This window comes from Cicer arietinum, chromosome 5 (assembly GCF_000331145.2).
Source record: "Cicer arietinum cultivar CDC Frontier isolate Library 1 chromosome 5, Cicar.CDCFrontier_v2.0, whole genome shotgun sequence".
Taxonomy (NCBI): domain Eukaryota; kingdom Viridiplantae; phylum Streptophyta; class Magnoliopsida; order Fabales; family Fabaceae; genus Cicer; species Cicer arietinum.
Genome location: NC_021164.2, coordinates 70,689,949 through 70,704,200, shown reverse-complemented (window position 1 = coordinate 70,704,200; position 14,252 = coordinate 70,689,949). Strand labels below are relative to the sequence as shown.

At 25.5% G+C, this 14,252-nt stretch overlaps 1 protein-coding gene across 1 annotated transcript; it reads left to right on the top strand.

Moving 5' to 3' along the window:
* Positions 1 to 10,632: 10,632 nt before the first annotated feature.
* Positions 10,633 to 14,201, top strand: LOC101509851 (serine/threonine-protein kinase SRK2A-like). The gene is made up of 9 exons (XM_004502956.4): positions 10,633 to 11,116; positions 11,555 to 11,629; positions 11,727 to 11,828; positions 11,931 to 11,984; positions 12,071 to 12,163; positions 12,256 to 12,348; positions 12,564 to 12,668; positions 12,765 to 12,863; positions 13,693 to 14,201. Exons 1-9 carry the CDS (start codon positions 10,997 to 10,999, stop codon positions 14,023 to 14,025), a joined length of 1,074 nt encoding a protein of 357 aa, XP_004503013.1. The 5' UTR covers positions 10,633 to 10,996; the 3' UTR covers positions 14,026 to 14,201.
* Positions 14,202 to 14,252: the final 51 nt, after the last annotated feature.

The window sequence follows — 14,252 nt, the reverse complement described above, 5'->3', positions numbered from 1 at the left end:
AACACAATAAAATAAGTGAATATTTTTTGGACTTAAATATTTTATTTTATTTTTTAAAAGTTATTATATAGAATAGGTGACACTCTGTCTGTAGCTAAAAGAAATTATAGTGACGGTAAAAAAATATCACTAAAACTTGAGTGTCACCGTAGATATTTTTTTTGTAGTGTAGTTAGTGAAAAAACAATTAAAGGTACTTTTTAAATTATTAATTATTGAATTAAAAAAAATTATTTAAATTTGTTTAATGATACTTTAGTTGAAACATTGTAATTATATGTGTGTGAAGGATGCTCAATTCATATTTGAATCATCTACATGTATATAATCTTTTTAATAAGTTTTCTGCTAAGTATCGAAATAGTATTGTATCATAAATTTTTAAAAAATTTAAGTATTTTTATGGTGTCGCAATAGTACTTTGTATTTGGACTTTATATCTCGAGTTCGAATTCGAAATCTTGTAGTTGTATTACTTTATAATAATTATTATATTATTTCATTTATAAATAAAAAATTAAGTCAAACTAAAAATTAGAACATTTGTTAATAAATTCAAAAGGAAAAATAAGAGAAATATTTAATGTAAAAAATATAATTTTTTAAACATTTCAAGACATTCAATATGTTAGATTAGGTTGAAATCAATGATTGGAAAAGGTCCACATTGTTTAGATTTCTTAAGGAAAACAGAGCTCAATGCTATATATATATATATATAACTTTTTTGTTACAATTTCCAGTAGTCATAAATACTTTAAAATTAAATTTATTTATTTTTATATTATTATATCAAAGTATTGCAGATATAATTTAATATTTATTTAAAAAATGTACAACTTCCAAAAATAAATTTACTTTATTGTTTATTTAATGAGTGTATAAAAAGACGTTTATTAGTATTTTTCAAAAAATATACACATAGAACACTGGTAAAAAAAAAGAGAGAGAGAGAGACATTGATTAGTTTCATTTATGTATAGCCAGCATCTCAGAATCACTTTCTATTATATCTTCGCCCAATATTATAATCCTTTCAAAAAATGGTTTCTAAATGTAGTTTATTAAGAAATATATCGTTAAGTATTTCAAACATCAGTTTAAAGTGGATGGCATACATTTTTACTTATGTCCCAAAAACTTGTCTTACATTTTTTATTGTTTTTTGTATTTCATAAAATATGTATTTGTGTGTAATGTGAAATATCTAAAAAATATTGGATAAATTATTTTAATAAATATCGATATTATTATATTGTACGTCATAGGAGTGTGCATGAGTGCAGGTTGCCAGCCAACCCGATCATTCAACACAACACAACTCGATTTTTATCTGTACTCAGTCATTTTTAAGTCCGACCCAATCCAACATGTTGAAATCTGCTTATATTTGGTTCGGGTAAGATGTTCAACCATTTGAACCTGTTAATCCGTAGACCCGATCCGCCGGTAACTAGTTATAATTTTGTTTTTAAAGTTTGTTTGACAACATAATAGAGTTTCATTATTCTTCTTCTTTTTCTGATTTTCAACGGCCGTCGTTTATATTATTCTTCTGTTCCATCTCAGCATCCAATTTCTTCTTCTGTTCCATTTATGCGTCAATCTTCTTATTTTGTTTTACTAGTTGCGTTGTGGCCACATTCTTATTTTGTTCTGCATGTGATCATAATTTATATTTATTTAAGTGTTATATTTTGTTATAGTTTTGCATAACGAATGTATGAAATGAAAGCTTATACTTATGATGGATTTAGTTTAAAATTTTATATTTATGAAATACAAATTGTGCGTGTTAAATATTGTTTATGAGCAAAAATTATACTTATGCAAATGCTTATGTTTACGATTAATTTAGTTTAGATTTTTTTTAAATTTAAATATATTAAACACTTTTTTTTAGTATTCTATTTGAAAATAACAACTACTATAAAAATAAACAAATGAAATACTACTATTAAAAAATTATGGTAGCTTAATAAACTAAAATAGTTATATGTAATGATGACTTTGTTAATTGTTTAGATTTGAAGTGTTTGAACTTTGTAGATTTCTAATTATTCCCTTCTACGATTTGAGGAACTTGTTAAGTGTTTGAATTTGAAGTTGACATTGTTTATAATGGATGAATTTTTATATTTTATTGATTTACTGTTATTGAATTTATTTATGTATTTAAATATTGTTGGTTTTTTTAAAGAATTAATGATATAATTAAAATTTTATAGTTTTTGAGTTCAAGTATTACATATATTTTTATTCAATATATTTTTTCATAAAATAAAAATCAAGTTATTATTTATATATAATCTGCCAATTCAACTCAAGTCCGTTCTTGATTAGATAAGTTTATGTTAAATAAAAAAATATACAAATTTAAAACTTAATTAATCTAAATATAATCAATCAGATTGAGTATCAAATTTTGTCGATACCCACACTTGTTGCGAATTCGATCTTAACAAATCACAATTAATTTAAATGAAAAAAATACTTATACATGCGGTTCTATTTGTCATGAATCGAAACGAGACACTTATTATTTTGAAGTATCCAAACTTTATAAACTTTGACACTATCCTTTAGTAGTGTTGATGTGTTCCATCAATGTCACTTGTCAACATAATGAGATGTTGACGTATGACGCAATCAATTAATCCTACGTGAAAAAGCTGGCCTGTATTATGATTATCACATTTAACACAAAGTTGATGTCAAATACTAAAATCTACAAAAAGACAACAAATGCTTTAAAAACCAAAATTATTGTGGAATTAAATATGTGTTTAAATAATTTTTTAATTCTATACTTATTAAATCAATGAAAATTAAAATATACTTAATTTAATATTTTTTAAATAGATCGATTTAATTGATTCAACATTCTGTTATACAATATATAATATATGTTAATATTGATATATGTAAGTAAACCATACGGTCCAATCATGTGGTGATAAGATTTATTTATAATTGACTTAACATTTATTAAAATTTAAAATAAAATTTAAAATAAAACTTAAAAAAAAATTAGTGACTAATAACATTATATTATAATTTTTCTCTTTTCCTTTTTACTAAAATTCTAATTTTTGATATACAATGCGTTTTAATTAGATATTTTAGAAATTGTATCTTTTTATAATTGTGAGTTTTTTACTTGTAGTATTAATTTTTTTTTAGTCTTAAATATACAACTTAACTGTCTTTTGACTTAAATATAATTTTAGTAATTTTATTCTTATTCATTTATAAAATTGATTTTTTTTTATTTTAAAAGTTGATAATTGTGATCAATTCATCTAATTTTTTAATTAAAAAAACAATATAGTATATTTTAAATAACGTGACATATGATATAATAATTATATATCACTTTATTTAAAATATATTAATTATTTTACAATTTAAAAATTGAAGTAAGAGACAAAAAATATTTATTATTAAAATAAATAAATCAATTTTATAAATAGATAAAAATAGATATCAAAATTACGAATAATGTTGCTGATATTTCGGGCCGGGGTTGAGACCATTGGAATTAATGCCACGTGGTTAAGTCAAAAGAATTCGGAGGTAAAGTTGATGCACTCAATTGTTTGATGAATCAGATAGGAATTGCAGCACGCTTTGATTCCAACGAGGATGAGGACTCAGAGAATCGCAAACAATATCCTACTCTACACGCATCAAATGATCCATTGCAGCAATAATATATCTACATAAAGTTGTATAGTTATTAGAGGTAACATAAAGTTAAATAAAATATTTTAGGCTAAATTAGATATGCGGTATCTTAATTTAATTTTAGGTAACGTTTTAGTTTTTTATATTTTTGTTTATGAGTTGGTCTTTTAATGTTTTAGTCTTTTATAATTTTTTTTTTGAGTTGGTTATTTATTTTAATTTTAAGTGACAATTTAATATTTTATGTTTTAAAATGTCAACAATGTTGTCTTTTTTTTTACAAAAATTCAAAAAAATCATTAAATTTTTCAAACAAAACCTATAAAATTCATTATCATCTTCAATAAAATACAAATTTAATCAAATTCATAACTTAAATCTTGAAATAAATTCATATTTTCATTTTTTATTTGATGTTGTTGGAGATGAAAATATGAGTGTATTTGAATATTTGAGTTATAGATCTGATAAAATTTGCATTATATTGTAGATGATTATTAATTTTATGGGTTTTGGTTGAAAATTTTGATGATTTTTATGAATTTTTGTATAAAAAAGGATAACATTGTTGAAATTTTAAAACATAAAATATCAAATTGTCACTTAAAATTAAAATAAATGACCAACTCGAAAAAAAAAAAGATAAATGATTAAAACGTTACTTGAAATTAAGTTAAGGGACCACATATGTAATTTAGTCAATGTTTTATTAGATTGGTTTCTTATTTTAAAAATTAATTATTTTATTTTTTAGATTTTTGAAATAAAAATAATAACTTTTTGATTTAATTTAAATGACATGATATATAATTTTTTGATTTAGAATCATATAAACGTATTAATTATTAATATGTTATTAATTAAATTAAAATTATGAAAAAAAAGTAAAATTGAAAAATAAATTTGTACAATATTTTATTCTAATTTTATAGATATTACTCATTCTAAATTATCTTATCATATATTACGTTATTTAAAACATCTTATATCATAATTTTTAATTATAAAAATCATACAAAGATATTAAAACTATTGATTTTTAAATAAAAACACAAATTTTGTGGATAAATAAAAATAAAAAAAAAATTAAAATTACAGTTAAACTTAAATAAAAAATAGAGATGAGAGAGAAAAAATAAAGAATTGTAAAGGTGTGTTAGAAAAAATTGCACTAATGGAACCAAATCCCGCAATTAGAGATAAAGATCAACTAATATATATTAAATTAAAAGGTTGATATTGTTTATTATTAATTTGTTAATTGTACCTTAAAAAATGTATTAATGGTTTTACCTTAACTATAGTGTAGGATGTTAAATAAAATTTAATTTCTATATAGTGTTGGTTTAAATAATTTTTGTATTGTCAATTGATTACAACTATTAAACTATTAATAATGTTTAATTTTTATTAAAATTATTTATAAAATCAATCATAATTTACTAACTAAATAAAATCTGTTAGAATTACAGTATATGTAAATTAAATTATTTCAAATAAATAAATTCCTGAAGTTGATTCTGATGTATATATAACTACTCGATAGTTTTATGTAAAGAATCAGACTCCAAACAAAGTTTTGCCTTTGGACATGTTAGTGATTTGAGTTGGAAGCAGAAGAAGTATTGAAAACATAGGTCTAGAGTTGACTTTACAACAAATAAATTACTACTTCTAGTTTTATATAGAACAGAAAATTTGATTAATAAAAATTAATATATTTTATTAAAATACACTTAGTTAAGTCGTTTATAGCCACCAGACTTAACAAATGAGGTAGATGTATATTTAAGTCCATCGTCCGTATGAACGAGATAACAAAATGAGGTGGTGACAATTTTGTAAATATGTGAAACATGTTTAACACGGTTATATTGGCAACCGACTTAAGAAATACCATAAAAATAAAAACAAAAAATTAATATATTCCATCTTCCTCTGGATCCTGAATCACTCACCACTTAGATTTTGACTTCCTGCCTTTGTCAACTTCACAACCCATTGTCGTTGTATCGTCGTCAAGGTTTGATTCTCAAGTTCAATTACATATTTTATCTCTTTCATTTTTTAGAATTTGTATGTGGACAAAATAGGGAGCAAAACAATAGTATTATATGTACCGAATTTTATCATTTGTTAAAAATATAGAGGTCTAGATGTTTCTAAAATAAAATAGGAATGCTAGGTATTTATGGATTTTTTTTCATATATATAAAGGCATATTAAGTAAGAGGAATACTTATAACGAGAGGTGAGAAGAACAACTAATATTCATTAGATTAAATACATGGCTGTGATTTTCGATTAAATGACAGGGTTGTTTTTATTTTAAAAACTACTCCTTTGTCTTTTTCTTAAAAATTAAACTACTCATTTTCTCATATGCGTTGTTTTCAAAACAAGTCGTCGTTGTTTTTCTGGTTTGTTAAAACTCAACTAGAAGATCTCTCTCACCTTTCATTATAAATATCCCTTTTCTTGATATCCCATATAAGATGTATAGAAATATCCAAAATATTTATGTATTTTGAAATTTTAGCCCAATAAATATTTGATATATAAATACATATTAAGGATTTTTTGTCAAAAATGCAGAATTTTATTGTTTTATTAATTAATTTAAATTGTTTCAAGAATGAATAATGTTGACTTTGAAATGTCTGAAGCATCTGATACGCATATAGATTTTAGTATTGCATTTAGAAATTATCAAGTAAGTTTAATATGAATTCATATTTCCTTCCATTGAAAGATATTATAGAGTTGTGTATGGGTAAAGAAGAGATATGCATCACCATTATCAGGTAAGTTTAATATGAATTCATATTTCCTTCCATTGAAAGATATTATAGAGTTGTGTATGGGTAAAGAAGAGATATGCATCACCATTTTACAAGTTTGGCTAACGTAAGTATGTTTTATTTGTAAATTTGCAAATTTTGCTAAATTATGAATTTCATTTATATTGAAAATTAAGTTTCATATCTTAGGTATCTACATCGTCGTTGTATTGACTTAGGAAAAAGTGAAGTGTATAGATTTATTGATCCAAGTTTCATCCAAAGTGAAAATGATTCAACTAATGCTCAAGTCCACATTCAAAAGAAGTTGTTCGAAGAAAAAAGAACTTGTTACCTAGCACCTTATCTCATAAAGTAAGTATTTTCTATTATAGTTATCGTTTATAATAGAGAATATTAATGAATATAACATATATTTAATTATTTATTGTAGTCGTCATTGACAATTGCTTATTCTTAATCCTAAAAGAGCTTAATGTAGTCTTTATATGTTCATTGGGAAGGAAGTCAGATGCAAAAATATGTTACATTGTTGATTTGTAAGTATTTAATTTATTTATATAGTTCATAAGTATTGTAATATGTTTTATAACACAATTTTAATAATCATTTTTATTTTGTAGAGCTTTCAAAAGTTATTATAAATTGTTAGGTTTAAGAATTAAACCGAAGATAACATGGAGTTTTCCTATAGTAAGTTGTTTACAAATAAATAACTTTATTTATAATATTATAACAACTTTATGCATTTAACAATTTTTTGTGATTTCAATTTTAGAGTCAGATACAAGCTTCAAATTATGAGTGTGGATATTATGTCATGTTACATATGTTGAACATTGTAACAACTGGTATTGTTGATTCATGGATGCAAGTACGTAAATTTTTTACAAATTGTTATTGATTGTGTGTTTTTTATGTTCGTATGATAAAAAAATATAAGTTGTTACTGATTGTTTTTTTTTTTTTTTAATGTTTGTATAATAAAAATTAGGATCCAATTGATATTGATTGTTTTTTTTTTTGTTCAGATATTTGACGACTCGAGATCATTTCATCCGGATCAAATTAAAGAAGTTCAAGAATGCTGTGTAGATTTTATTTTAGAATTAATTGAAGAAAATGACGGTTCTTGAATATATGTCTATTAAATATTGCTAAATGTGATTTTGTAATTTTTTTAATGGACATCTAAATCATTTTTCGTCTTGTCAAGAATAGTTAGAAATGAGAGACATCTTTTTTGTACTCTATATTTTGTACAAACTTCTGATATTTTATATTTTGATTATTAAATAGTTATATAAAATTATGGTTAAAAGTACAAAATTTTGAATTGAAATTTAATACAAAATATTATATGTATGTATGTATGGAGCAAAAGCATAAAAAAAAATGATAAATTTATTTAAAAAAAAATAATTATTTTAACTATATCTAGTAAGTCAGTTGATTGAAAGAACTGACTTAAAAAAATGATTTGTTGAATTGAATTTATGATGTTTAAGTCGGTTAAGTTAAATCGACTTAACAGGACGAAACTCTGTTAAGTCGGTTCATGAAACGACTTAAAAAAAATATTTATTAAGTTGTTTGCTGTTAACTTGAACACAAAACTGATTTAAAATGTAAGTTTTAATCGATTTAAAAATGTAAAATTCTACTCGTGCTTGCTTCTTCGACCACTATTTTTTATCTCACATATATCGTGAAATGAACCAAGTTGTTAATGTTTTTGCCAAGTAAGGTTTTCACATGATCCATTTAGAGCAAACTTTTAGTGTCGTTTCTTTTTTTACCTTCCTTATCTTGTTGGGTGATAGGAGTGTCGTAGCATTTCTTGTCCTGATTTGTTTTCACATAACTAGTACTCACAAACTAAAAGTATTTTACACAAAATTGTAGATTTATTTGTGTCAACATACATATCTAATATAAATACCATTATAAAATTTTATTGGTAATTATAAAAAAACATTATAATGATTTTTATTCTGTGCATATATTTTTTTATGTATATAATATTTATATAAAATTTATGTTTTTTATATAAATAAATCTAACAAAAATTGAATGTAAATTATTTGGTGTAATATATATTAGAATTTGTTACCGATTTTCAAATTCATTGTGACAGTTCATTATCTAACCTTTTTAATTAAAATATGTTACTTATCTCATATTTATCAGAGAAAGTTTAAGATGTTGTCTTGACTTGATTCAAGAAAAGATACTACAAATTTTTATGTTGATGGCAGTGCTATTGGAAATTTTGGTGGTGTTGATTTGGTGAGATCTGGTGATTGAATCATTCATTTTTATATTATAAAGAAAAAAATCATTAGGAATACAAATGGCATAATTTTAAAGTGAAATTCAAAATTTGCAATATATTTTTAGTTGGTCTATTTATTTTGTCGGATTAAAAAAAATAAAATCTATGTAAAATAATTAAATTTATATTGCATTTAAGAGAAAAATATTCTTGAACATGAATATTTTGACGTCAAATACATTTCCTTTTACTTTTGTGTAGGAATGTCCTTTGATTTTTGTACACATCTTTAAAATATGTTTAAGTTTTAAAAGATAAAAATGTAAGAGAAATAAAGATAAATATATATATAGTGTTATATATTATTTTATATTATATTGTTAAAATAATATATGTCTGTAATTCACTGTAAATTATATCTTAATTGATAATATCAATGTTATTATAATGAATATTTTATATAATAATTTGAGTTTAAACTCATAATCACTATTTTACGGGAGTAAATTTATTAGTAGATTTTTCACTAACCAAAATAAAATAACACATATATGAACTTGTTAGTTATATTATTTTTAAGGTAAATTATTTTGTTAGCCCCTAATTTTTTTTTAAAGTTTCGTTTTCGTTACGTCATTAGTTTTCTTTTTATTTTAATCTCTTAAATATAATTTTATTAGTTATTTTGATCATTTACATTTTATCAGAGTCACTTAAAAATATTGTCTTTGCGAACACACTCAACAACGCTACTTTTATTAGAAAAATCTTTTAACATTGATTTTATTTTTTATGGATTGTTCTCTACTTTATATATGTAAAAATATTTTTTATATATGTAAAAATTATCTTTATATATGTAAAAATATTTTTTTTTATGAAAACTTACTAAAAAATAATAGAAATTATTTCGAACTCATATTTGACATATTTAATAAGTAATTTTGTCATTCAATAACTTATTTAATTATTAAAGAATTTACCGTGATAAAAATCACATATTTAAAAAATATATCTCAATTTATATATAAGAAATTTTTCAAATATATTCTCATTTACCCATTTTTAAAAATATTATTATCAAAAGAGAGAATAATATTTATACATTTATGGTATAACTTCTTTTTACACGTCTATCTAATTAAATAAGATCATAATGCCATTCAATAACGAACTCAAGAGCAATTAGGGGATCCAACCCCGCTCCTCGCAACACACACATTTATATGTATTTACATTTAATGAAAATGTATGCATACAATTTTTTTTCACAGAATATTTAATTATATTTATATATATAATTATATTATTTGGATATTATTTTATAATAAATAAATTTAATTTTATTTATTTTATGTCTCACAATTAATGTTAATTTTGCTCATTATATATATATATATATATATATATTAAAATATGATTATAAATTAAAAAGTTATTTTATTAAATTATTATTTTTAATTATTAGTGTGTTGTCTACTATTATAAATGGAAAATAAAATCAATGTTTTAGAAGTAATATATTGAAAAAAACAATGAACGTTACAATTTCTTTTTGACCTTTATTTAATAGACTTATGGATCCGCCTTTGATGTCATTGTTAAGTTAGTTTATAAAATATATATGCAAACACTTACATGAAGTGATTTGATTATATGCATGGAAAGAAAATTATATAATATAGGTATATATAAATATACCTATAAATACCAGTTTGACGGGTGTAAAATTTATTTTTTTATAATGTATAGAAATGAATCTTTAATTTATGATTTTATTGTTTAAAATATTATAAAATAAAAAAACAGTAACGCAAGCCCATTATTGAATAAAGTAATTGTGATAGATCCAATAGCAATGAACACTGCCACTTTGATAATCCAGACACAGTGCTCAGAAAACCTCTGAACGATATAAAACACACGTAGCCGACAAATACAACCATTCCATTCCATTCCATTCATGTATTCCCATCATAACCATACTTTCTCTTTTTCTCTTTTTCTCTTTTCTACCCATCCAAACAACGTTTAATCTCTCTTTCCTTTTCCCTGTCTTTCTACGTCCCCCAAATTACGATACAACCGTCTGTTTCCTTGAAAGCGACCACTTTTCGATACCCTTTTCATCCAATTACATAATTCAATACAATGCTTTTCTGATTCCATTCAATTCCATTCTTTTCTTTTTCTTAGGTTGCTTTATTTTTGGGTATTCATTTCATTAATCACTATGGACAAGTACGAGGCTGTTAAGGATTTAGGTTCTGGCAATTTTGGGGTTGCTAGGCTTATGAGGAACAAGGTCACCAAGGAACTCGTCGCCATGAAATACATCGAGCGTGGTCACAAGGTTTCTTCTTTTTCTTTTATTTAATATATCTAATTTTATTTAACCTTCCTTTCAATTTTTTTTTATGATTTATCACAACCCTTTAATGTTTGATTGTTATTAAGTAGTTTAATTCATGATGTTTGTAATAATTCAGTGATTTAATTTTACTGTAAAACATTTTTTTATTTATCACAACCCCTTTAATGTTTGATTATTATTAAGTAGTGCAATAGACGATGGATTTAATAATTCAGTGATTTAATTTTACTTTATAACTCATAATTTAGCTCTTGTTGAAGCATAATTGATCAAAGGATTCTTTTTGTTGTTGCTGCCCCTTTGTGTTACTGTCTTGTATTTAATAGATTAGTAAATGAAAGGTTTCTATTTTTTTTTTTATAACATTTGTTATGTAGTAATTCTAAGGTTTCTAGTTGTTACCCCTTCCAATTTCAGATTGATGAGAACGTGGCAAGAGAGATCATGAATCACAGGTCCCTTCGGCATCCGAATATTATTCGATTCAAGGAGGCAGGGATTTACTTCTTTTATATGTGCTGGTTGGTTGGTTGAGTATTACATATGGTGAATTTTGAGATCATGTTTCAATAGGATTTTGGTTTTGCAGGTGATTTTGACTCCCACACATTTAGCAATAGTGATGGAGTATGCAGCCGGAGGAGAACTCTTTGAGAGGATATGCAATGCTGGAAGGTTTAGTGAAGATGAGGTTCATTGCTTCACATGTTCTTTTTAGAATTTTCTCCACTATTTAACTTCATTGGTTTTGTTTTCTTGCTCTGTCTCACTTTTTTTTTAATTGATTGTTCAGGCCAGGTATTTCTTTCAGCAGCTGATCTCAGGTGTCCATTTCTGTCATACCATGGTAGATTCGTGCTCAAGTTTGAAGTACATAATTGAAATTTCAGATACTCATAGTGAGAACTTATGCTTTTAATCTTCTTTTTACAGCAAATATGCCACAGAGATCTGAAGCTAGAAAATACCCTTTTAGATGGAAGTCCTGCACCCCGCTTAAAAATTTGTGACTTTGGTTATTCGAAGGTATTATAATTAGTATCATTGAGCTTAAAAGTTCTAAATAGTATTTTATGTTACTGTTATAGTTTTCAGAGTGTTTCTTGTTTGCAATGTAGTCATCTTTGCTCCACTCACGACCCAAATCAACTGTTGGAACGCCGGCGTATATAGCACCAGAGGTTCTTTCTAAGCGGGAGTATGATGGAAAGGTAATATGTTTTCCCCATGCATTGGATTGGCTCTTCAGAGTTCCTTGCATCTGATTCATTTATATGTTGGATCTTAACTTCACCTGTCAATTATGCTAGGCAGGAATGAAGTAGATTTTGATTTTTTAATTGTATCCAATGTTATAGGATTTCTTTCGCTTGAACTAATGTAATGATGATTCAATATTGTTTTTCTGTTCTTAATGTTGTTTCAGATGGCTGATGTATGGTCATGTGGGGTGACTCTGTATGTCATGCTGGTCGGAGCATATCCCTTCGAAGACCAGGATGACCCTAAAAATTTTAGGAAAACAATTCAGGTTCGTTTCCTCCTTTTAAATACATGCGCATTTTTGTAATATTTCTTATGTTGTTTTCTTATCATTCTTATCCCTGTTTCTTATCCTATTCTACAGCGGATAATGGCCATTCAATACAAAATTCCTGATTATGTTCACATATCTCAAGATTGCAGACACCTTATCTCTCGTATTTTTGTTGCAAATCCATTGAGGGTATGTTATGTTGCTTAATCAGCTAGGCTTTTTCACTATTATTTATTGCAATGCGATTAAACTATTGTGCATTTCAGATCATGAATGCCTTAAACATATGTAAGTATGATGAATATGATTCCTTGTCTTGTCAATCATCGCAAATCATTTTCCTAATGAACGTGGAAGAAGCTTTTTGGTAATGTAAACTTTAATTATTGGCTGACAGCCACATCTAAGGAAGAAGTTTCCCCCAGCCTCTCTATATTATCTTCATCATCTGGTTAATTCCTTATTAGTGGATAGATAAGATTGGAGTGTTTCCATTTCTCTTATTTTCGACGTTTCCATCTATCTTGTGTCTATGAGAACATGAATTTGGTCTTCTTTTCTCTTCCTTCTTTCCATATCAACTTGCTGAGCATTAGTATATAAGTGTAAGGACATTATGAAATTGAGGCATATACAGTTTAAATAAAAGTTTTATCAAATTAAATGCATATGTTTAACGATTCCACTATATTTTTTTTCATAAACATTCAAATCTTTGTTTGAGAGTTGATACACTTATGGTAGTTGTGTTCTGAAACTTAGGTGCCGTTACAGAATCCATCTAATTGTGCTTTTGGTTACTGGTTGTACATTTAAATATTCATTGGACTTGTAGTTATAGTTGTTTGACTTGTTTTCCATTCTATTTTTCTCTATGAAGCACATATACCTCTGGGATTAGGTGTGTCGCCGTGTCTGACATGCGTTGCTGTCCGACATCCGTATGACATTCAACACATTAGGACTCATTTAATTTATAAAAACATAACTGCTAGGCCATATTCTTTATTGCTTACAGAGAACTACTATTAAGGAAATCAAGAACCACCCATGGTTTTTAAAGAATCTTCCAAGGGAGCTAACAGAAGCAGCTCAAGCTATGTATTACCAGAGAGAAAATCCAAGCTTTCATCTACAAAGTGTGGACGACGTGATGAAAATTGTGGGAGAGGCAAGAAACCCACCTCCAGTATCCAGACCTGTCAGAGGCTTTGGCTGGGAAGGAGAAGAAGATGAAGCTGCAGAAGATTTGGAAGCAGAATTGGAGGTGGAGGAAGAGGAGGACGAAGAAGACGAGTACGATAAGAGGGTCAAAGAGGTTCATGCAAGTGGTGAATTCCAAATTAGTTAAGCACTCATATCCTTCTGGACTTGCGAAAATAATTTTTTTAGAAGACACCTTTATTTTATATGTTGTGTACACACTAGAAGAAGTCACCTATTCATGTATATTATTATCATGACTCTAGTATTTTTGTACGACGGATGCAAAGTGTGAGAACAATATTAGTCTCATTTCGTTCTGAATCTGCCGTGTTTGAGAACAGTAATTATCTGGATACATGCTAAAATCTATTA

What these genes read in the sequence shown, in the direction of transcription:
- LOC101509851 (XM_004502956.4), top strand. Translation starts at nt 10,997, where the DNA reads ATGGACAAGTACGAGGCTGTTAAGGATTTAGGTTCTGGCAATTTTGGG. An exon ending in GAAGGTTTAGTGAAGATGAG is followed by an intron (nt 11,829 to 11,930) that starts GTTCATTGCTTC and finishes TTGATTGTTCAG; the next exon opens with GCCAGGTATTTCTTTCAGCA. An exon ending in GTGACTTTGGTTATTCGAAG is followed by an intron (nt 12,164 to 12,255) that starts GTATTATAATTA and finishes TTTGCAATGTAG; the next exon opens with TCATCTTTGCTCCACTCACG.